Source organism: Ammospiza caudacuta, chromosome Z (genome assembly GCF_027887145.1).
Source record: "Ammospiza caudacuta isolate bAmmCau1 chromosome Z, bAmmCau1.pri, whole genome shotgun sequence".
Classification (NCBI taxonomy): domain Eukaryota; kingdom Metazoa; phylum Chordata; class Aves; order Passeriformes; family Passerellidae; genus Ammospiza; species Ammospiza caudacuta.
Window position 1 is genome coordinate 54,341,881 of NC_080632.1, and position 25,878 is coordinate 54,367,758.

General features: G+C 37.2%; 1 protein-coding gene across 1 annotated transcript in view; it reads left to right on the forward strand.

Moving 5' to 3' along the window:
• Positions 1-25,878, forward strand: part of HCN1 (hyperpolarization activated cyclic nucleotide gated potassium channel 1) — a 189,484-nt gene that overhangs the window by 149,056 nt on the left and 14,550 nt on the right. The window contains exon 6 of the mRNA XM_058824073.1: positions 20,524-20,764. Within this exon, the coding sequence (XP_058680056.1) occupies positions 20,524-20,764 (241 nt within the window). The remainder of the gene's footprint in view (positions 1-20,523; positions 20,765-25,878) is intronic.

Sequence of the window (25,878 nt, forward strand, 5' to 3'; positions counted from 1 at the left end):
AAGTAGCATTGTTGGTAAAGGTGGTCTTTACTTGAGATGAGGAAGCTGGAATATTATATATCAAAGCCATTAAAAAAATCTCTTTTTTAGGTGTTATACTTTGCTATGTTAAGTGATGTGATGTGTGGAAGCAATTGGAATTTTCTCTGCTGGTGTGGGATCTTGCAGTAGCAGAAGTAGCTCCTTGATGGGAATAGAAATCAGATGGTCTTCTGTTGGCTTGTGCTCATGCCTGACCTGGTCGAGGATGTTGGCTGATATCCTCTACTGAAAGAAGAGGAAAAAAACCCAGAGAAGAAGAAGTTGAAAATCTCAGAGGGAAGAGACCGTAAAAAGAAAAAGAGAGCGAAAGAGAAAAAGAAACAAGAAAATTAAGGGTGGAACAGTCTAGTATGTGAAACTTGTGTAATTTTCAGTGCTTCTAATATCCTCTGCTTTTGGAGGAGTGGTGCTGATTATGTGTCCATAAGTGTGTGTATATTTGGCTGTGTATATTATATATATATAACATCCAACAGAGCACAGCATGACATCTGTACTTTTGGAAAGATAGATAGATGAAGGTTGGTCAGGGTTTTTTTCAAGTTTTGAGGGATAAAGAGAGAATCTTTGTCTGTGGTGGATTTTCTGTACTACTGAATCCTGCACTTTGTTGGGAGGGGAGAATGCCATACAATCCATTGCCAAATTCAATCAAGTTCCATGTTTAAAATAGTCATAAAGAAACAAAACCTTGCCAAGTCACAGTTTATCCACACCTCTGTTGTGAAAGTCTTATAGTAGCCTCCCTCCTACAAACTGCCAAGTGGTAATGGTGAGTGCTGCCCAAAATTGCTGGTCTTTGCTAGATGCTTAAAGTCAAAATCAGGCCAACCATGGTTGTTGTAACAATTTAATAACCCATGACTAAGTTCCAGATCCTTGACCTACTTAATTCCCTCACACAGGTGTGGACTGAGGCCTTCCTTTATATTTTGAATTAGTGTTTTGGAGTGCAGGTAGAGGGCCCTGGCTTCTGCAGGGAGGCCTGTTTACACCGTGCCTCCCCTCAGTAGCTTTTGAAATGCCAAGAGGAGAATGTACTGCAGGAATCTGCCTTGTGGGACAGGAGAAGTGTGGGAGCCATCCCTAGATTACAGTGAGAGTAAAAACATCAATCTTGGCCAGTATGGAGCTTGTGTTTTGTTAAGAGAACAGAAGTATGTACAGACACTGACAGCAGAAACAGTTTCATCTGTTTCCACTTCTAAGAAAAGCATTTATCCAAAAGTAAAGCCTGATACCCTTCCATTGCAAAATACTATTTTACTATAGCAATTTGCAATTGTGGCACTCTAATTACTTGTGTTTTCAGCTTTTCCTGCCTCCCTTTTTGTTTCCTTCCTTCCACTCTCCCTCCCCTAGCCCTGTCCCCTTCCCCTCCTTTTTTTCTAACAGCTTAGAAGCAGAAAGGCAAATTTGGTCAACCATAAAAAACAAAAAGCACTTCAGGTGAGAAATCAAGCATGTAAAATTTCAAAAATTAATGAGCCCCTAAAAACATGAAAGAATAATAGAATTTCATGGAAGGAGTGGCTTCTGATTTTGCTATAGTTATGCTGTACTTAGCAGGTCTTCTTTGTCCTCTCTATTATATAACAAAAAAATTAGGTACAATCAGGTTGCACATTACCCTACTGACAACACAGTAGAGTTCCAGAGAAAGCTCAAAAAAAAGAAAGAGAAAAAATAATAATTGGCTACTGGCAGTGCCAGAACAGGTTTCTCAATGAATCTGTCCAAATTTTCAAGGCAGCTTATCAACTGTGGCTTGAAAACATCACTTAGGTATTTTGCTTAAGTTAATAGTTTCAAATTCTGTTTTAGCAACCACTTCAGTACATGCAGCTTAGTAGTGCAGGTGGTGTCTTTTTGATGCAAATAAAGGATAATAAATTGGAGGCTTTTAAAGGTGGAACACAGTTGTTCATATATTGGATGGGCTTTACCATGTTACATGCCATTAGCTGCACAAGGCCATAATAGGTAATAGCAAAAATACCCTGGATGCATCATTGAAAACTAAATATTTAGTGCATTTCTTAAGTTATAATTAATCCTACATTTGACTGTACTTGGAATTGAGAGTAAACATTCAGAGTCTCCATAGGACATACTTAGCTTCTGATGAAGATATTAATCTGAAACCATTATTTCCTCACTTGGAGTAAGCAGAACAAAAGAAACTATACTAACTACTGAGTAATTATAGCATCGTAAAATGTTATGAAAAAATTGCAGGGTTTTCACTAATTCTTGTTCTCAGCCATTCAAATTGACTGTATGGCTGAAATTTTCCACAGCTATGCTTTCTTTAAGAGTGATGACCTTCTTTTTGGTCCACGTTTTAAAATTTTGGGTTTTTTTTTAGCAAGAAAGTAATTATGCATGATATAAATATGATCATTCAACCGTTAAAAATAGCTAAAGTACATAGAATTAGCTGCAAAAATCTAGTGTAAAAATAATTCTTACATGACCAATGCTAGTAATAAAGCTGTATGTGCTTATAGAATCATAGAATCATATAATCATAGAATATGCTGAGTTGGAAGGGACTCATCAGGGTCATGGAATTTAACCCCTGGCCCTGCACAGCACCATCCCCAGGAGTCACACCCTGTGCCTGAGAGTGTTCAAACACTTCTTGAGCTCTGTCAGGCTGGTGCTGTGACCACTGCCCTGGGGAGCTGTTCCAGTGCCCAAACACCCTCTGGGTAAAAAATCTATTTTAATAGCCAACCTTTTTCTAACCCTCCCCTGGCACAACTTCAGGCCATTCTCTTGGATCCTGTCACTGGGCACTCAGAGCAGAGATCAGGGCCTGCTCCTCCTCTTCCCCTCTCAAGGAGGTTGTAACTGCAGTGGGGTCTCCCCTCAGTCTCCCCCAGGCTGAACAGACCAGGTGACTTCAGCTGCTCCTGTTCAGCTTCCCCTCAAGGCCCTTCACCATCCTTGTTACCCTCCTCTAATAATTCAATGTCATTTTATACTCTGGCACCCAAAACGGCACACAGGACTCAAGGTGAGCAGGACAATCATCTGCCTTGATAGCAGAGGTTAAGACTTTGTAAAAGAGGATGAATGTTCATTTTAATGAGCTTGTGAACAATATGCATGGAACATACATGGTGGATTGGATGATTAAAATAATGAAAATCTGAGAAAAGATTTGATGCATGTGTGTGAGTGCCTAGCTTGGTTGGATAATAGAGTCATGCTTATTGTGGGCAATTAACAAGGCTTCATTGAAAAAAAGGGGAAAAGGAATCCTGAACCTTTTTAAACTGTACAAGGCTCTGTGTGAGTACTTCAAAGCTGAGTAAAGCAACTGGTTCCTGACCTGTATCCTTCAAGGGTAATCTAGTATTATCAAAGATATTGCATTCAATGGCTGGGAACTAAGACTACATTTATGAGACTGAAAAGCTCTATATTCTCCCCTGTTTAGTTAATTGCACAATTTGGGTGTATTAGTCCACCAGTAATGTAATTAATTGGATAATCTCAGCTCTGCACACTCAAACTGAATTAACCATAAATTGCAATATGCTATGTGCATATCTGCTTGTAAGGATACATGCTCTCTGACAAAAGTAAACAATAAGGGCTTCTTTTTGTTAAATTCAGAAATTTCACTTGAACTGAAAGCATATCCCCATTTCCACGGACAGACTTATCTGATAATAAGTGTCCACTCTTCTCAAGAACAGGATAATCAAGAGACTCCTGGAAGTTACAATTTTGGTAGAGATGACAGATTTTAAATTTCTTCTTCGATGCCATGCAGTGTTGGATTCATCCAACCTATCTGTTGCTCCATACAAGTTCTGCAACAAGTCTAAGATAATAATCAGGCTCTGTCTGCACACACCACCCACACACACATGCTCTCACAGTAAAGAAAACATAGCTGACTAGCTTAGGAAAAAAATTGCATTTTCTAACAGCAATTGACATGTGAAATAAATTCTGTCTTTAATAGCAATTCCAGTTAAGTGTCTCTCTCCCTCATTTCTTGAGTCAATAAGTAGAAACAATTAGCTTGTTGTCCTTATATAAATATCATCTCTAGCTCTTCAGCAGGCTGAGTTATCAAACTTCACATTTTTTAAACTTGTAATTCTTACCTTCTACAAGGTAAGAATATCCTTTGGCCTCAGGAGACCTTAATCCCAAAGTGTTCTTTGTAATTGTCATTACATGAAATGGAGACTCAACAGACAAGAAGCTAAAAAACTCAAATGCTCCTAAGAGAAATATATTTCAAAAGAACGCCTGAGTTATAAAAGTTGAAATACATATACATTGCTAGTTCCATCTTGTAACTGAGTATAAGTCAAAGTGACTCAGCTCTGGCCTTTGTTTAAGCCATCAGTCTTGCCAGCAGTGGCTGTGGGTGCATGCCCATGAAAGAACAAGAACAGGGAAAGTGGTGTGTCCCTTAATGACTCTCCCAGACTCTCTGTATTTTCAGGTGGAGGGTTTCAGTATTTTCAGGTTCAGTACTGGGTAATCCTTAATACACATCTCTTCCAATTACTTATTTGCATTCTTTATTCTAAGTACTCTCTGCAGCTACACCATCCTTTGTCAAAGAGCACAGACCTGACCCCTCCTGCATAAGAAACCACCACCTTCTTTTGGAATTGAAAATGGCTCCAAATATTTTTTTGTTTAGATGGCCATTAATTCTTGTAGCAAAAATGATATAATACAGTCAATTTTTACTGACTCTTTGCATGCCAGTAATGATTTTATAGTTTTGGGATAACATCCTTAAACTGTAGTTTTTAAATGTAAATTCTTTCTTGCATGGACGCTAGATCATTCTTCTTGCCATTTTCATTATTTTTCCCTGGGTCTACTATAGTCTTTTAGAGGTGAAAGCATCAGTTCTGCAGCAAGAATACTGATGCTATAATAATGCAAGTAATTCCTAACATTGATTTGCTTTTTAATCACTGCCAAACATTGAGTTTACTTTTTCTTTTAAATTGTAATGGTAAAAACTAACTCTAAGTGGTAACAAATACATTATTTCATGCATTTATTTAGGTGTATCACTTAATATTGCTCCCCACCAGTAACTTCCAACCAGACCATAACAAGCTTCTTGTAGTTTCTTTTTAACAAGCTGCTCTACCTTTACATGGTGCTGTTTCTGGAACTGAGCAGACCTTTGTGAAGTCCTTGACCTTTGTTGTTCCTGTGGGGATAGTGAATGTAGGTACATTGTGGTACCTATGACAGCCTAATGAATCATGTGTCGGGTTCCGAGAAACCTCTTAGTGCTGCATTAGGAGTGGCATTTTGTGACAGTTCTTGTAAGAAATGTACTCTCACAAGAAAGTGAAGGAAAGCTTCCATTACTGGATTTATAATTTATATTGTATCTAAATGAAAATTGGACCCAAACCAGATGGTTTGTTACTTGTAAACAAATTAGGTATTTTTGTAGAGAAATATTTTGTGCGTTTAAAGTCAGTTTTAAAATTAGCAATTTGGTAACCTTTCTTAATTGTTCTTTCTTAATTGTTGTCCTTCTCCTTTTTCCTATTAAAATTTATCTCTTTTTTAATATCTTTCTTTTTATTTAGTAATTATCTTTAGAAATCACTAAGCAATGTATTCTTATTTAGACTATACTATAGTCCTGTGCACAAAAGATGAAGCATCTCCATAGTAATAATATAAGGCCAAAATGGGCTGTGATTGAACTTTCAATTATTAAAATAATGGTAGCTTTTTTTTTTAATTTAAAAAAAAAAGTATGATAGAAATATTTGAATTTGGAGATTTTGATTCCATTACAACTTAGGTCCATGAATTTATCTCATAAAAACAGGTAACTGGTTCACTGCAATCCACTGTATTTTTCTGCATTTTAAAATGAAATGATCCTTTGTACAAAGCTTAAAGAGAGGAACTAAAAAAATGTATCCTTATTATAGAGGTAGTCACATTGGAAGTCACTTAAATATCTCCTTATCTTTAATTAGTGAATTAAAGGGGGGGTGGGTTGTTTGTTTGTTTGTTTGTTTGTTTGTTTGTTTTTATCAGAGGTGCAGATAAAGTATAACTGTAGTCCATATTCTGGAGTACTGAATCATGAATGAATTATGCAGCATGTCAGTCTTGCAGAATACATGCTGATATACCACAGCATGATTTATTTGGCTAATGCTGAAAAAGAAAATTGGTGGTTTTCAAATATCCGTGTAAATTATGTCTAAATTGCAGTCCAAGTATACAAGGCTGAAAGAAAAGTTCTTAGAAGGAACTATACTGAAGTTTTTAAAACTGGAAATAGTAGCAAATGGCCATTTTAATGTGGAAATGGGCAGACAATCACCAGGTGGTGATTGGATTATTGTGTTTTAAGATGATTTTCCTCCACAGGTGTGACATGGTAACAAACGGTGTGCACACTCAAAGCTGTTTTCCAGAGACCTAAGACAATGTGGTTTGATTTGTTGAGCTCTGGGGAGTGTTTGCCCTTTGATGTATGCACATTCATGGTGTACATGCTGCAGTGAAATTGTCAGCCACTTCCACTGCTGTTCCCCATGTTCAGGAAACTTAGATCATGGTCCTATTGGTGTTTGACATGCTTTATTAGCAAATCCATCCTGAGCTGAGACGTGCTTTGACAAGTCCCAGATCTAATTGCTTCCAATAGCACAGAAAATAATACACAGTACTTCTCAGTAGTTATGATTTTGAACAGTCATGTTACTGCACCTACAAGACTCCTTTGTTGTAATTGTTTAATAAATATTTCAGACATGACAGTTCTTTCATGAGTTCTGCAAATATACTAATCCAAATAAAGGCCTGATTCTTAGTGCAGCAGTTGTCTTTCATATAAAGCGAGGCAAGCAGTTTCATAAAAGTTCCAAACTATTTAGATGCAAACTGGATGCTGTGAGAGAGGTAAAATCCTGTTACAGAAAAGTAAATCCAGTCTGTGTGTGCTCCTGTGCTGTTCAGGCATCTGAAGAGCGGAATCAGAAAGGTTTTTGTGGGCACCAGGTCCAGTGCAGTGAGAGAATAGCAGTTGTCCTGCTGAGACTAAATTCACCCACTGCCTTGCTCTGCCCAAGACCGTGCTTCCAAGTGTCTGTCATGTCTCAGTTTTTAACAGACCAAAGAATTGCTCAGCTGCTTGATACCAAGGTGGTGCTTGGGGCAGTGGATGCAAAGAGTCAAGCACTTTTTTTTTAAATCTTCTTGTAGTTTCTGGTGAAAGCCAAGAGACATTGCCATAAATTGGAGCCTACCACAACATGTTCATTTCTATCAGATCTGAACAGGCTATTGCAATTAGAGATAGCATTGCTGATTTTTAGGAGGTGCAAAATAGTAATAGTAACATACTTCAGATAACTCCTGAGTTAGGTCTTCTTTTGTAAATATGTTCTTTTAATGCTAAGCTTGCTTTGGCTTGACAGGTGTCCTTTTTGGTAGGACATGAAGAAATTCTGGTTTATTTAGCTAAAACCAAATGATCATTGTCCCTAGTCCCTGAATTGTGACTACTAATTCATTACAGTAAAACAGCAGAATTTAAAATATGTTCCTCTGAACTCTTTAGAGAATAACTGAAGATAAATGAAAAATAAGTAAATTAAAATTCTTGATGCAGAGCTGGAAACTACATTGTTTCTCTTAATTCAAGATTAGGACCTGGCACCCTGGTACTCCAGGGTTCTCCGTTTCTTCTTCATTGACCTCTGCAAAACAAAGTCACGGCATTCCATAATGAAAGCATGGGAATGTGAAAGGGGAAAGCAGAGGGCAGGATGCAGCCAGGACTCCAGTAGAAAACATATTTCAAACAACACAGAGATTCACAGTACAGACATGCCCACACCCATCCCTTTCCTGTAAATTTCATTAATGGCGGTGGTTGAAAGTGAACATCTTTTCCTTGAGTTTTCATTGTGGAATTTAAATTCAGAAAGCAGGCTAAAGGCTTTTGAAGCAAATTTGTTTGGAACCAGAAAAAATGCTGTGAGGGGCATTAAATACCAAAGGTTCGGTGTTGAGGGGGCACACTTTTAATGTGCCACTGTCCATGAAAGTCATCACAAAGATCAGAGTTGTGACTCACCTCCAGCAAGAGGAAATAAATATGCCATGAACTGTTTGATGCAGAAGCAAATGCATGTGCCTATTTTTATGCACTCAGTTGCACATTATAGTAGTAACAGCATACAGAAGGGTACACAGCACTTTCCATGCATAAATCTGTAGTTGCCTTTTAAAAGCATGTGATCTCAAAGGCAAAGACAAGGAGAGCAAAAAACAACAGAGCACCAGATCTGTTTTGAAGGTACATTTATGAATGTAATTTCCTGTTGATGCACCAATGATTTAGGAAGGTTAACCTAGTTATAGCTGTGGGAGATAATCCAAGTTTAATTTTGCACCTCAAGGCAATCCTAAATCCTTGTTTTACTTCCATCCTAGTGCTACTTGAGCAAAAAAAGTTGTACATTACTTTGAAACCTGCACAAAACTCTGCCTAATCTATACTTTTGTATTGTAACTGTTCTCTAGAAGATGCAATAAGGAAATGCTTAAAATCTTTTCTCCAGAAATTTTACTGCAGTAAAAGTTGAAACACAGAATGGTTTTTGATACATGATGAAAATCTGGAGTCTCCTTTACAGATCCGGAATAATCTTTTGAAAATCTAATCTCTTTTGATGAATCATTTCTATGTAAAGGATTAAATAGAAATGAAAATAGAATTAAAATTTTTGAAATTATTATAAATAGACAGATAATTAAATATAGCATAGGTATGGATGCACAAGGTGTTGAATTACAGTTGTTTCATTTAAAGATAGTGTCTAACGCTGAAAGAACTTAATATATGATACTTGTAGTGATTAATGAGAATCTCAGAGATGAGTGAAATTAAAAGCTGGAGCAAAATGTGGTGTCTGACACTGTGAGTACAGGTACAGACTTCCTGGTAGCTCCTGGACTGAGTTCAAGGCAATATTTTTATCTGTCCCCACCGCCTCTTTCACAATACCTTTTCACAGTGCTGGCTCAGTAATGGCACTGGATCCTAAGACAGCCTTGGTAGTAGTAGAGCACTGACAGGCAAGGAATTCCTTGAAAAGGATTTTCATCTCCTAGCTTGTTCTGTGGAGTCTGTGTTAATTTTCTTCTCAATAAATCAATTTTTCCTTTCCCTCGCTTGTGAAATGCAAAAAAAAAATCCATGCTTGGTTGAAAGGATACAAATGAGGTACCCTAAAACATGAACAGTTGCAAATTTGTGAAGTGATCATTGCATGTTTGTGCGCTCACTGAAGCAATGGGATGATTGCTACACTACTGAAATATTCTGTAGATAAAATAAACCACCTGTGTGGTATCAATTTAAAGAAAAGCCACATTCTTTGTAATTAGCAGTTTTCACTTTAGCCTGTCACTAGATCAGTATGCACTAGATAGATCAGTCACTAGATAGTGACTGTATGGCTGTCACTAGATCACTGTGCAACTGAAAGTATTATTTTTGTAATGTCATTAATATCCCTTACATGTATTAAAAAATGAAGTTTACTTCATAGTGAGAATTTTTTCTTTTACTAAGTTGAAAATCAGGAAGCAACAATGTATTTGTGTCTATTAAAAAAGTAAGAAAAGAGCAGAATTATTGAGAAACATTTGAAAACTTTGCATTATACTATGGGAGTTGTAAGAGAGTATTTGGGAAATGCAGGTAATACAGATATCCACGATCCCCAAAACAAAAATCCAGAAACTCAATGTACCAATCATTGCCACACATTGAATAAACACTTGTGTATTTATGAAAATGCAAGTTTTCACTAAGACTAGAAAGTCTTCCACCCTGCAGGGTTGGAAATGAAATAGTTCATGCTTTTTAACACCTGGCAGAAAACAGGTTCACTACGTAGAGGAAGAGAAATGCTGTCAGTATTGCGTGTGGACAGCTTAATTTATATAACAGACCTTGAAGGGAATTAAGAGGCAAAGGCATCTGTAGAGGAGCAGAAATGGAGTGTATGTAGCTTGCTTTGTCATTCTCTTAATACCAGATACGTTCTTCATAATATTGATACGTAGAGCAATGGGACAAACTTAGAATGTGAGAAAGAGGTTAATGCCCTTCCTGAGCCATTATTTAAAGTTCATGGCTGGCCTATTTTTAGGCCAACATGTGAGAAGATGTTCACTGAAAATAGATACAGATCATGTGTCCTTGCAGAATATAGAACATCAGGACATTTCATTTCCAAAGAACATAATTGGGACTTGGAGCAGAATCTTCTTTCCTCTCACCTCTTTGCTTGGAGATTATAACTTGGGTTATACAAGCACACACTCTTAGTGAGTTGTATCAACCTCTAAATAAGATAACTAAATCTAATTTTAAATATAGTTTCTAATAGGACACATTAATTAGCTACACTTTGATTTTTTTTTCATTTAATGTACAAGACATAGTGGTATGTCCAGTACACATACCAATACATGTGTGGAAGAACATATATATGCATATGTGTATATATGTATATACATGTTTATACATATATATCTATATATATATAGCTATACACACATATATACATGCCTACATACATATACATACACACCTATATACATGTACTCTGGCACATACATGCAAACACATGTCCAGGATGTCTGTGTGAGAAGAATGCTGTGTTTAACCCTATTGATACCTTTGCAAAGTGCTAAGTGCATATATTGCATTAGGTACTCTGATATGGTCTCTTTTCTTCTGCTGTCGCCATATATCTCAGCACTTATTTACTATGGCACCAGGCTACATTTATAATGTATTACCTTAAAATGAATTGTTACAATTGTTAGGGGTCCTCCTATGATATAAAATCAATATAGATAAATTTATTAATAAAACTAGAGATTAAGATATAGTCTAAAGATAATTTGAAGAACTTTCTGAAGAATAAATTATAGGAATATATTTCTTATGGAAATAAACCTCAGCCTGTCTTTAATTCACTAAGTGAACAATTAAATTGTACATATAAGTTAATTAAATGCTACTAATAGTTAAATACATTTTAAACTTTGAGCAAGCAAATGAACTGAAATTTTTTTGAAAAAGAATATTAAAATTACATAAAGAACTGCATAACATGGCTGCCTGGGTTCATGGAAGATGCTAATGGCAGATCCTGAGTGCCCTGCTGTTTTCCGACCCCTTCACTTTTAATGCATGTCCAATCCTGTAGTGGAAGCACAAGCACAAGTATTTAAGGCCTCAGTGATGGCATTCAGAGAGCAAAACAGAGTAACAGCTGTAAATGTAGAGAGGAGAAGGCTGTAGGCATCTTCCCTGGTTTTTTTTTGGTTTTTTTTGTTTTTTTTTTTTTTTTTATTATTTACATAGCTGCTTCTTCTCCATTTTCTATAGAATAAGAGTTTTCAGAATGTAAAAATGCTGAAGATGTCCTGGTGCATCCTTGATATGTCAAGTCTTGACTGTGATTTGGCTCCTAGTTGTAAAGTGACTCTGTTACTCAGATGCCATGCCATTATTTAGTGTGTCTGCCTACACACTAAACACTGGATGTTTAAAGTCTGATGCATTATTTTTACTCTAGCTGTTATTACTAATACACATTGACTTGTCTACTCCTGCCAGATTTCCTTCTCTTTGCTCCACATGATCTGCTATTGAGGCTGCTTCTGCTGTCACCATTTGCCCTCCTCAAATTTTTTCCACTCTTTACAACTCCCTTGCAATTTATTCATCTCTTTTCCCTGCAGCTACCAATATTAGCCAAAGTGGTACTCTCAAGCAAATTCTGTCTTGAGGGCTGTCTGGCTGACACTCTGCTAAATTATTCCCAGAAAATTCATCTCCATTTTTATGACCTGCTGATAACTTTTCTGGAGCCAGCTCTCTATGTCTCATCCTTACAAATGAGCATCATCCTCATGTTTCACTGTAAAGCAGGTCTCTAAAATCAGCACTTTCAGTATTTTTCTACTTCTGCATGCTTGAGCTCTGGTGCAGTGGCCTGAATGTGGGTCATGGACTTCTTACACCTGTATTGCAAGTTGCTACTCACAACATAAGATCACTGAGCCTTTGCGCCTGATACCACTCCAGCATCTTTGCCAGCCGTTTCCTTTAGAAGGCAAATTCAAATGGTATTACAATTAGCTTGCCCCAGTTTACATTGCAAAGCAGTGACAAAGGCCGAGTTCAGAATTAGAAAGGGATTGTGCATCCTCCTTATCTTTCTTTTTATATCCTTCTGTTATATATAGCTGTGTACCTCTCTAGCTGGCATTGTAAATATTCTAGCACGTATACATGCAAGCATTCAGAGTCCTGTCACACATTTATCTAAGAAACCTAAATAATTCTCATTCATTATAAAATATCTTTTTCTCACTTTAAAATGTGGAATATACATGGTCTAACAATGTCTAAATTTTGTGTGTTAGGTAGAGTTAAGACTTTGATATTTCTTGCACATAATATAATGTAGGCCTTTATTGAGTAGTTACTAATCAAATTAGATGCAAACTGAAATGTACTTAAAAACACTAAACATAATTTCAGAGTGGATATTTCAAGTTCAGCTAACTTGGATTTATCCAGTATAATCAGTAAGACTTAATTTAAGCCACTTAATAAATTTATAGAGAGAGCCTTTGAACCAATAGGCTTTTAATTCATTAGAAGAAGAGTAAGTGTTAACCTAGCAATTAACAAGATAACAGTATTTTTCATCCAGAGCTGCTCAAGAGCTGTAAAATAACTCAGTGAAAAAGTCACTACTGATTTTTAAATAACTGTTTTCCTGATTGTTGTTGCTACTGTGTCAACTAAACCATACACATAGGGTGTAGATAAAGAACCTTCTCTTGGGAACTGTGTTCTTGCTCAGTTTTGGCCATCTAGGTTGCAGTACATGGAGGACAGAAGAAGGGAGGAGAGGACAAAGGCAGAGTTGGAATGGCAGAAGGAATTACTTGCCTGTTTCAGAGCACACATTAATGGATGCATTCACAGCTTCCGTTTCTGATCTTGAACAAACAAGAGCAAATCAGAAATAACACAAAAAAAATTGTACCCAAACCATAGCTTTCCATTTCTTTTAAGGCATATTTATGTTTTCCCACTGCCCAAATCCTTGCTTCAAACTTTGTTTTAGCCCCCAGTCACCCCTGATAGCTTTAAACACAGATTTCTTCCTCCCTGCTTTCATCCACAAGTTATTCTATGCATGGCATTCCTTTTCTCAAGTGAGAGAAACTCTTCAGGCTGGCCTGCATTCTAACTGTGTGTTTTAAAGAATAAAGCACCCCAATCAATATATTTTACCAAATAATTTACACAAATGTAATTCAGGCTGCCTTTGTGAAACTCCACTGTGTCCTCTTTTTCTTTCTCTCAAGCACAATTACTTTACCTTGCTATCAGGTGAATCAAGCACGGTCCTGAGAACAGCAGCACTCTTTCCAGCACTATTCTAAAACAAACCCCCTTTTCTTGTGGTGATCAGATAAAATCTTACTAACTTTGGTGGATACTGGAGGTAGTCTTCATTGAGCAAAGCTGTAAGTAGAATTGAACTATTTTTTTTTTAGTATGTAGTATCAAAAAGTAGTAGCTGCCACACAGATGACATAGAAGGTAAACTGAAGGATATTGATTGGTGATGGCAAGTGGAGTTTTAATACAAAGGCATAGTAGTGGAAATGGTTTCCAGAACCATTAAATCAGTTCACCAGCTGGAAGAGGTGACTGGAGGCTCCAAAGGCATGGAGAAGCAGTGCTGCAGTGAGCAAGCAAACTGGACAGAATTTTGTGATTATTAGCAGAAATTTCTCCTCTTTCTTAATCACTAAAAGTGATGTTTAGGAAAACATGAAAGTTGCTTCATTCATTGTGAAGCAAACATGAAATCTAACTTGTGCCACTTTTCCATGCACTAACGCAAAGTATGGATAGTCATATGGATACCAACAGGATACCAACAGGTAGGAGTTTTTCAACTCCATATCCCTTAGTATTCATTTTCTGCTGCAGTGTTAAAGTACATGAGTTTAAATCTGTATTCACATTGGCTTAATGGGCAACTTCAATATTTAAAATTCCTGATAAACAAAGATTTCAGCCTTAATTAACACCCCCCTGATATTATTTTTTAAATACTGTATAGGATTAACAAGTACAACATTCCAGTGTACACACATACAAATGGGAATGAAGATATTTAGTTACTCAGGGGCAAAAAACTGAAATAGTGATTGTTAAATACTTTTGAAAATTGCAGCTTATTTATTCAGTTAATAAGACAGAAAAGTCTCTAAAGCAACTGCTGTTATGGTAAAGCACTAATTCCACATGACCTTCTTTAATAAACTGTGGGTGTTTTTTCCAAAAAGCATATACAGAGAAAATTTGTTCAGCAGAATAGTTTAAAGGGTAAAACCTTCAAGAAGTAGAGACTGGTCAAATGGACCAAACTTTAAGTACTTATCTCAATTATCAGGACTTCTTAGGCTTTTGAAATTAGACTGGCTCTCTTTTACAGGCTTCCTTAAAACATTGGCTGTGTTGCTGCTCCCATTTTAAAGCCTTTTGTCCTTTTTCCAGCTGGAAAACAAACTTAAGCAGCATTTAATATATCAGAACATTGAAGAAGATGAAAGCTGAATTCCTTTTAAAAACAGTTAGAAAATGGATAAGCAGTTGGATGAATGAAAAAGTGGGTAGTGTCTTTTTTCTTTATTTTTCTCTTTTCTAATCTTCCAAATATAATGGACAATCCGAAGAGGAGCTTGAGATGCACAAGACTGCTTTCTCTTAAGCTCCATTAAATCAATTAACACACTGGGAAAAAGATGGATATCTTTCATCAGAGTGCCTTTATTGGAGGTTTGGTTGAACCATATTGCCTCAAAAGGATTATTCTGTCTGCATTTGAATTTAATGCAATAATAATACTGAAGCCTAAAAAATGCATATAAAGAGTTGAATAGAAAATTCTAATCAAGAAGGGAATGACAGAAAAGTATGCAGAAGGCCAACATTTAATCAACTAAGCCAAGAAAATATAATTGGTCAAATCTTTATCCCTCCTGATTGCAAATGCATAAAAAAGATTCCTTTCTATTCGAAAACAGCAATACCATCTACCATATGCTCAGTTTAGGGCTGACTTGTCTTAATCACAGTTGAAAAGAGCTAGACAGAAAAAAAAATCCTGCTTTAACTCAGTCCTGTCAGTCTTGGTAGGATCAGAATTTCATTAATTGTTTTTCTGCAATGCCTATGCATTCCTTCCTTCATTGTGCCTGTTTATCTCACAGCTGGATGGCAAATTTTCTGCATTTGGATATGCTGTTTCCAGGTATATACTGGGACTCTTGGGAGCTGGAGGGCCTTGAAAATGAAATAGACAGGCTGGTCGCTGGTTTTCAAGGCAATTGAGATTCCATGGACTCTCTTTGCCCTAGAGATCAAAGGCTTTTTTCAGGTTTTGTGCTTTGTCTTTGGGTCAGATAGGTTGGTACCTCAGACCAGAGTATTCTTGGGCTTTAAAATATGTAACGACAGGGGCTACACAGGCTTCTAAAACAGACACAAGGAATATCCAGTTCTATTGACAAAATGACAAAATACCAAATCCTGAAGGAAAAAGAATAGTGTTTCTTGACACAATTCTAGACATACTGGTGAAGAGTTACCATGTTTAAAAGTAAAATTTAAGCAGAGTCTCTATGTTGAAACTTATCAGTGTAATTGAAAAATGGAAAGTTGAGGCAATCCCATTCAAAGAGAAAAAAAATTTACGTAGTTGTTTTTACTTACATGAAAGGCCTCTGAGCAAAATTTATTTTTAAGTCACACACTCTGTAGAGATGATAAAACAGAATGTGTCAAAGCAATTTGAACAACTTCAGGTGCACCAGAAATGAAGAATATTGCATCCTATTGCCACATGTAGATTTTCTGGCATTTAACAAGTTGTTAGATAATGATGTAGTCATTCCCTCAGTGGGATACTAATCCTAGTCCTCCTGACTGCCTGCTGTCATAAAACCTGTGAGAACTTAGTATCAGTGAGATGCCTCCTTTCTGCCAAACTCAACTGTAATTGACCAATGAGTTAAAAAATTACAGGAAATCATGAACATATAGACAATATAGCTCCTTAGAAGTGGGCTTAAATATATCTAACCTGCTCAAACTAACCCAAATCCCTAAATATAATGCCTATGGTTCTCTCTTAATGATGGGTGAGTAATTTTTCATTTGCAAGTTATTTCTAAGGGAAAAAATACTTTTCTCAGTAAAGTGATTTCTTCCTTTCAATGATCAGGAAATGAAGACTGATTTAATTTCACATCCTTTTAAAGCAAAATGTAAAGGAACACTTGGGAAAAAAAAGGTGCACTGTTACAGTTATACACTAGATTTTTGCAATAGTATGTAGAAGTCCCATAATAAAGTTAACTAAGCCATTTTTCCAAATGGCCTACACATAGGAATAACATAGTTTGTTGATGGAAGTAGTACCTTTTATTAGCTCAACTGGATTACTGAGAAAAAGTAAAGGACTTTTCAGGCAAGTAAAAAAAGTAAAGAACTCTTCTTTCAAGAACTTTTCCTTTTTTAAGGCAACAGGATTTTCCAGTCTAACTACAATCCATCTAAAAATGTTCTGGAAAAGAGGTCCTAAAAAATTCTAGAGATGCCATCAGAGAACTGCAGTCACAGCTGGGACAGCCTTGTGACTGCTTCTATAACATCTTGAGATGCTTCAGAGAAGCCATCAAGAAATATCGAACCCACACAAAACGATAATATCTGATGCTTTAACATCAGTTTGGAAAAAAATCCAGAAAGGTCAGGATGAGTAATAAATCCAATATAGTACAAAGGAGCAGAAGCCAGTGTAATTTCCTAACCAATCTCTTATATAAAACAGACCATTGCATCTCTTAATTATTGTGTAAGAGACCAGCAATTGGAATAGATCAAGACTTGCTCTATCTAGGTCTGGTTCATTCTTGCTCTTTAACCATTTCAGCTATATAATGCATTCCTAATCCCTTTTTCAAACTTCATTTGGTATTGTCTTCTGTGATCCTTTCCTCAGGCTTCTTTTGGTATTTTCTTTAAGTAGAGGTGAGCCAAAATCTCATTTAATGAAGATATAATATTGGGCACCAGTCTAGCTCCAAAGAGTTAAAAGAAAAATAAGAGCGAAAGATTTTTCTCTATACAAAATGTCAACTCTTAATTTGTCAGTTTGTTCTTTTGTTACCTTTCTTTTAAAACTCAGAACTTTTTCTCCTAGTACCTTCTGAGCTACATAAAACACTTTCATAATCTTTACTGTTTCTTTCTCCCCAGGATGATATTTAAAGTAATACACAAGAACCTGAAATTGCAGAACTGCCTGTGATTAAGATTCAGGGAAATGTATTTTACTGCTCCGAATGATCTCATATTTAAATAAAAGAACACTTTAAAGAAAAACAAAGCACTTAAAAATGACACATTTCTTTCTCCCTCGGTAATTTTCCACCTTCTAACATCTTAAATAAGGGAAGTTTGTACTTTAGTGCAAACTTTCACAGAAAACTAATCAACAAAATGAATGCATTACTAGGAATAACAGCTGAAATTACCTCAGCAGGGTGGTTTTGTAGCTATGTTGGTACCTTCATTAGGCAACTCAGGCTGAGCAGGATAATGTGTGTGCATACATGGGTATATCCAGATACAGGTTACATAATGTGACAGAAAAGTGGGCAGAAGATTGAGCCATAAGAGGACATGAGATTCCATGGGTGAAAATCCTCTTTCAAAGGTATGTTTTGTTGGGATTCCCAAGATGTGATGAATTCCCTTCTGGGTGGGTAGGACTGGATCTGCACAGAGGATTCATCCAGGTCTGAATTCTCCCCTCTCTATACTAAAGATACGTTAGGGATAACTTTTTTTTTCCAATTTCCCTTTTGTTTACTTCATCTGCCCTACTTTTCAGCTTTCACTCCAGACACCTATTCTCCAGGTTTTGTGTTCCTGTGTTCTCACTTTTCTGTAATTTCCATTTCTCAACCTGTTTTTAAAGTCAAGATTCCTGCCTTCTTATTTTTTCTCTTTATTTTTTTCTAGGTCTTACTGTTCCTTCTTTGTGTTTTTTCGCATTCTCTCTTTCATAGTACTACTCCACCTAAGTCTATTTTACTCTTTCTTCCTAATCTTGACTGGAGCTGAACTTTCTACTCTCCCAGCCTTTTCTGTGCTTCCCCACCAGCTTCTATATAATTTCCAGTCAATTTTTGCTTTCTTTAGTAATTTCCTTTCTCTGCCTCCTGGGCATGCAAGACAAGCTATTCACTTTCAGAAGCAGAAAACAAGCAGCAAGCCTACTGAAAAGTCCCTGAGCAAGACAAGACAAGTAATAGCTGTTGCCAGCATCAGTGGAGACGGCAGCGAGGCAGTCTCACGGGGAGCAGGGGATGTAGTCTGGGGCTCCACATGGGATGCCACCACACTGCTGGCAGTTGGAGAAGCAAATAACTTTCCTTTGGGAGGGAGGTGATGGCTGGAGCATTACTAATAAATGTAGAGTTTAAACAAGAAGGAAAATAAGCTCGTCCTCATGCCTTGGAAAGACAGACAGTTGGAATATCATTATGATACTTATTGCCTCATAAAAAATATACTTAGAGGGTATCTTGGCATTGCCCTTCTTAACCTACTGACTCAGCAGTATTCACAGATTTGAATGTCACCAATATGGCAGTCCACGTGCTGCTACTTGCAATAATTTTTGGATTCAGGCAAACACAAGACGTCCTGCATCAAATTTACCATGGTTTTTTTACATGGGAAACTAGTTTGTATGGTGCTCACTAGTTTGTAGTGAGACATTTTGTTCAAATTTACTTTTCTAAGTCCCACTAGATTTATTTGGAAAGGATGTTGATTGCTCAGGGAAAGGTGGTTGTTTCTTCACTCTTCTCACTCTTAATGCACTTGCCTGTTAGTTGCCTCAGTAACAAATGTCTTCCCTTCAGAGGGGAATTTCTACATCTTTCCCAGATGCAAGGGAACTGATTTGAAGAACCCACTATGGTTTTGTTGCTTATGGTGTGAAATTACTTGAACTTCCCCAACACGTCTACAAGCAGGTTATTATATTGTGGGACAGGGAGAGGAAAAGAATTTGTGTGATCCCTGGATAATTCTATCTGAGCTTCATGCTCAGGGTTGTTCTGCATGGCATATATGGGATATATGAGACAGCAGATGCATAGGAAGTTGGAAGAGCCACTTTCAGCAGGAATGCAGTCATGGGAGTGAGAGCACTGGTAGGTGGACTGCGTCCTTTACATCATTCTTGAAGTATTTAAGAAATGCTAGGGGCACTCCACAGACAATAAAGGCATATTTAGTTTTGCAAGCAGTTAAGTGACTGCTGGCTGTATTTTTCTTTTATTTGCTCTGTCTGCATTTATATACAGATGATTATATTTGCTCTTCCTGTCATGTTGGGTTTGCTACCTCAGTAGATGTTGCCTGCCTGAGCCATTCTCAGTGTGCAATATTGATTAGTCTCAGATTTTCAATACAATGTTAAATCTGTAATGGCAACTGACCGTGTTCATTTCCCAAGACAATGTAAGGTCTGCAAGAATGAGCTTGAAAATATTTCATAAATTATTCCTATGGTTTTGTTTTCTTTTTATTTATTTAAAGCAAGTATGACATTATCAGCTTTTTTTGGTACTAATCTTTTCATGCAGATGAGCTTACAGTGTGCTCTGTAAAAATAAATGCAGTTTCTTCTTGGTAAGAGAAATCCTTAAAGCCCTAGGAGAATAGTAGTGCTTTCTGCATTTAGGGGCCTACTTTATACACATCTTTTTAACAGGCAGAAATGTATGTTTCTGTGTTTACAAAATTAATTAGAAAAGGTGCAGGAAATTTTCCTGTTGATTTCAACTATCTAATGTACTATATATTTATATTACCACTAGATATGTTCAAAACAGAAAGATGGTGTAATTTTTGGAAACATAGGGCTTGCATAATTTCATCACTTAATATAGTTATTGCAACAGCCAGTCTGGTTGTCAAGCAGTGTCATTCCTATGTAATTTTTACCTTTCTCTCACATTGTCCTCTTAAACTCCAATGGGAATAATAAATAACATGTGAAAAGTCACCAAAGGAAGACAACTTTTAACCTTAGAAATACAAGTCAGACTGCACTTTTGTTTCAATCACTTCTCTAGAAACACATAAAAATATGTTATAAAGTGACCACAGAGACCCAGAAAAGTCCAATATGAGCATAAAGAAATTCTTTATTAAGAAAGCAGAATGTCTTTTTTTCAAAGCCCATTATATTGAACATATTTACTGACCATTATTATCATGATGTTTCCTTCCCATTTTAGGAGATTGTCAACTTCAACTGTCGGAAGCTGGTGGCTACAATGCCTCTTTTTGCTAATGCAGACCCAAATTTTGTGACTGCCATGCTAAGCAAACTGAGATTTGAAGTGTTCCAGCCTGGAGATTATATTATCCGAGAAGGGGCCGTGGGTAAGAAGATGTATTTCATTCAACACGGTGTTGCTGGTGTCATCACCAAATCCAACAAGGAGCTGAAGCTGACAGATGGCTCTTACTTTGGAGGTGAGTAGAAAAAATGAATGATAACACTGGAGTGAATACACTAAACCAAAACACATACAGATAAACAAAATACATACAGATAACAGATTAAAAGAGACTTTTGAATAAGTTAACTAAGAGTGAGTTGCCTAGACTATTCAAACCGCAGTGAAGTGTGCAAAATGTTTCTGAACAAAACATTCAGAGTCTGATTACTGTTGTGAGGACAGCTGTTACAAATGCAAAATGACCTTCCAGAATTTTGAAGTTATTTTGAATTAAAATCGCTGTTATTTAACAGAATATATTTAAATAAAAATATAATAATTTACATAGTTGTTTTATAGCTTTTCAAAGGCAAAACTGACAGGATTAATCTTTAAAAGATAATGAAATATTTGAATTATAAATCTGGTAAAAAGGTAAAAATCATAGTAAGAATTGAAAAATTAACAATAAATAGAAGAGCATTCTTTACATGGGATATTTTGCAATTCATTCATATTTTAATATGTTATTTGTGCTTTTTCAATGAATTTTAGCACACATCAGTGTTTATCCTGACAATATATACTAAGAGAAACTGGACTTCCTATTTGACTAGGTAGCTCTCTAACAGATGTATATTATTATTAAATAATATAAAAAAATTAAATCATGCATTACTTTTAATCCTAATTAAACTAGTCTGGTAATCCTAATGAAAAATAGTTATTTGCTTAGATGAAGGCATCTGAATATGTATATCTTGATGAAAGCAATTGCTTTTCTTACATATAATAATTGACAATACAAAATTGTTCCCTGTGACTGTAAATTATCTTTATGCAATGGAATAGGTGTCTGCTTTCACAAGCAGGCTGGTTTTCAGAAGCTGCTTGAATATTTGTGTGTGTACCACTGCTGCTCATGAAAATTACTGTTAGCTGGTCAGTGTATTAATTTGCTGCTGAATTCCATTAATGATGCCATAACTGTCCTTTCAGAAAATGCTCAATTGACAGCCTAATCAGTGCCATTTAGTTGGTAAAGAGTAGGGGGAAGCTAAGAAAAGTGAATTGGGCTCAGCATTTCAATTGGGCTATAGAGTTACTTAACTAATCCCATTTTAGAATAATACGCTAAAGCAACTCCTACTGATCTGGCCAGAAGACCTTGTCACTTCGAAGTAGCTTCTGCAGGGTGATTTGTATCACCAGTATTTGTAGAAGCACTTTGGTAAAGAGGTCTTGTGCTTATCCCACAGGATTAAACTGTAGATGCTGAAGACAGGAGATTAAGTAGAAAGAAAAGGTAAATGCTGAGGATGAAGAAACAGAGCAACCTTGGTCTTGGTCTCCTCTATGCTTAGCAGTGCCCTAGTTTATGAAAATGTCTTTGCAAGAGCCTGCGTGCTGAATCTGGCCATAATACTCCTCTGAACCAGCAGAGGATCAGAAGAGATTGCACATAAAAGTATTTTACATAACTGTCAGCCTGTTGTTGAAGTGCAAACAACTATTTAGCTCATCCTATTCAACTGCTACCCTTCTTAACAAGAATGCAGACAAAAAAATAAGCTACTTGCAATATCCAGACACTACAGGAACTTACTATACTGCATACCAAAGCACTTTTGCTCATCCAAACTGCAGCTGGGATGAGACAGGTGTAGCAAAAATGGATGGTAATGCATCCAAAGCCTGCTGGGGCAAACAGAAGGTAATAGCTGCTGCTGTGGCATGGAGGGGTGAGGAGAGGTGAGAAAAGACAAGTGCACAGGGAGACAGGAAATGCCCCAAGATCCAGAGTGATGTAGCTCAGACCTGTTGTAGAAAAACACCATATATTGCGAATTTCCAGAAGTGTATCTCCATCTGGGGAGAAGAAAGACCTGTCTGGATCAGAGGAGCTGTGGATGCCCTATCCACAGATAAGTTCAAGGTCAGTCTGGATTGGGCCCTGAGCAACCTGATCTAGTGAATGTCATCAATGGCAAAGGCATCGTAACTAGATGATCCTTAAGGTCCCTTATAACTCAAACCATTCTATGATTTTATAATTCTATGACTGCAGCTGAAAAGATAGAAAACAAGCTGCAAATCAGATATATGTGAATTGAAAAGTTTGGGATTCTCAAAGGAGAAAATATAAAATAGTTCTAAAATTGTCATCTCTCTGGAGAATACCCACTTTCCCTGAAGTGTGTATCAGAATCTGAGTAAAGCTTCCTGTCCAAAGCAGACACAAGGAATATTGCATAGTGATAAAATAATAAACTGGAAGTCAAGGCTGCATTAAAATCCTAAAACAAATAACCCCTTTTTTGCTTAAAGGACACATGATAAATCCAAAGCTCACGCTATGTTTAAAATGCTACTTGTAACAACTGATCTGTATAGCTCCCAGGTCTGACACAATACATCAGTATCAACACCTGAGCTCCCAAAAGCAAGTAAAGGGCATACAGGTGACAGGGTGCTATACTTAAACAGATCATTTTTTAATTTTTTAAAATATCTTGTGTTTTGAAACTTCCTTGTCCCAGCTCAGAGATGCTAACTTCTGTCTGTTGGGTATGTCCCAGAGCTGAGTTACCTGGGGACCTTGGCTCTGGAGAGATTTGCAGGCTCACTTCCAGAACAGTGGAGGGTTTCACCAGCATCCTGCCTTGGATTTGGAAAACCGAACTCTTAATATGTAAAATATTTCTGTGCTAATAACATTATATCAGGAAAACAATTTAGGTAAAAAAATTTACCAATAAAAAAAAACAACAACGCTTAAGTTGTGGGAGAACTGGAGATTAGTGTGAAAGCCAAGATTTAAGAGGAACCAAGGCAGAATCATGAGTATTTGGGAGTGACTTGAATGGAGACTGTTGGGAGAATGAAAGTTGAAATGAATGAAATTAATGAAACCAAAAGTTGCAGTAAAAAAAAGAGGAAATATCTTGAGGTTTGAGGACTGATGTTGAACATTTAAATTCTCTTGCCTGATCTTTTTTTTTTAATTAAAAACAGGCTTAGATCTGGTTTAATAGGAAACCAAATAAACCTTACAGTTGATTGGTAATTCTTCTCAAAAAGAATATGCCTGGATAACCACCAGTGGAATAGATTAATCAGACTACACCTCTGCTGTACACTTTCTGTTCATTTTTGAGGGACTGTCCTGGTTGAGGGCAAATTTGGGAGAAAACCTCCAAAAGGCCCCCCCCCCTCCAGAAAGCCAAGCCACATGGCCCCTTCCCCCAGCCAGATCAGGAAAAAATTTCCTCAGCGAGAAGTGGGAAAAAATCTTTTTATTTAAACAGGCAGAGCACTCCCCAGCACACAAAATGAACAATACCAGATGACAAAACTCATTTGCTGCTCTGAAGAGATGACAAATTCAGAAAGCCTCTCCTGTGGGTGATCTCTCTGTTATCAATCCCTCCGGTGCTGGCAAAGGCCGCTGCCCACAGCAGGCCCCGGTGGCCACAAAGTGCAAGCTCTCGGTGTTTCCCTGGGTCCCGGTCTGGAGCAGGTTAAAACAGTTCTAAGAAAAGGGAAAGAGAAAACCAATCCAGGGAACTTCTCTGCCTCAGCCCGCTGAACTAACTAAAGAGCAAAGGAGGGTCCTGTTCTGCCCTGTCTGTGCCCAGACACTACAGTGGATTTCTCTGTTCAGCTGTATGTGGAATGAGTGAAGTCTCTGATAACAAACTCCATGCTTCTTCTCCCCGCCTTTCCTCTCAGAACCAGTCTTGAAGGCACAGAATACGATATCCAGCATTAACATCACCCTAGGACAGGGACATGCGAAGTGGTAACAACAGAAAGATCTGGGCTTGGCTACTGTCTGCCTCCTTCCTTATCTGCACTCACTGGTTTCTCCTTTGGGGAGGGAAGGAGTAAATACAATTCTGTAACCACAAAGATCTTGTGGTTTACTCCCTGGTATTTCTGTGGGAAGAGCTTTTTGTCCCTTGACCTTCATGTTTGTCCATAAAAGTAATCTTCTTGAACTTTGTGTGCAGGAGCAATTTTTAGCCCAGCATTTCATTTCTTCCCAATAAGTGGGTTTTTTTCAGACTGCTAGTTGAAGGACATTATCATCCTACATATCTCCTTCAAGTGCTAGCAGGAATTTGAAAGCAGTGTCTGGTACTATCCTTTTCAATAGGCCATATTCCTCCTACCATATTCATCGTATGCTCATGTGAATTTTTATAAAAGGGACAGGAATTAGACAAGGAAGAAGACATGAAACTACTTTTCACTATACTGTGCAGTTATATAGTTATTTCTACTTCAGTGAAATTATGTAAGCCACAGTTAACAGTGAAGAATCATGGGATTATAATACTCTATGATGGCTTTTATTGGATTTATTTTTAATTTAACTATATCTTGTTTTTTCCAAAACATCAGTGGATTTTTTATGTCCTTAATTTTTTGTTCTCTGTTTGGTAACAGTTCCCCATTATTAGAAGTTTTGTTCCTAGTTCCCCATTATTAGAAATGGGATTGCCACTATCGTAGCATAGATAGCAGTAGATGCTTCTTCTCCTTGTACAAGTACAAGAGACACTTCTCACACTGACACTGACAGAGTTTTCATATGGCAGGAGATAAAGTTGCTCTCAATCAAAATTACCATAGAAACATAAAATGGCCTGGGTTGAAGGGGATGTTTAACATCATCTACTTCTGCTCCCCCCACCATGGTCAGGGATTCCTTTCACTAGACTGAGTTGCTAAAAGCCCCATCTGGGTGTTCATCCTTGAACACGTCCAGGGACGGGGCATCTGCACCCTGTCTGAGCAAGCTGTGCCAGTGCCTGACCACTCTCACAGAATAGATGAAGACTCTGAAACAGAACAGATGTAAGACTCTAAGAAAAACTTCTTTTTCTTAGAGTCTTACATCTATTCTGTTTCAGTTCGAAGCATTTCCCCTTGTCCTTTCACCACATGCTCTTGTAGAAAGTCTCTCTCTGTCTTTCTTGGAGACTCCCTTCAGGTACCAGAGAATCTCAATTAGGTCACCTCTAAGCCTTCTCTTTTCCAGGCTGAAAAACCCAATTCTGTCAGCTTTGCCTTATAGGAGAGGTGCTCCAGCCTTCTTATCATCTTGGCCTCCTCTGGATTTGTTCCAATAGGTCCAAGTCC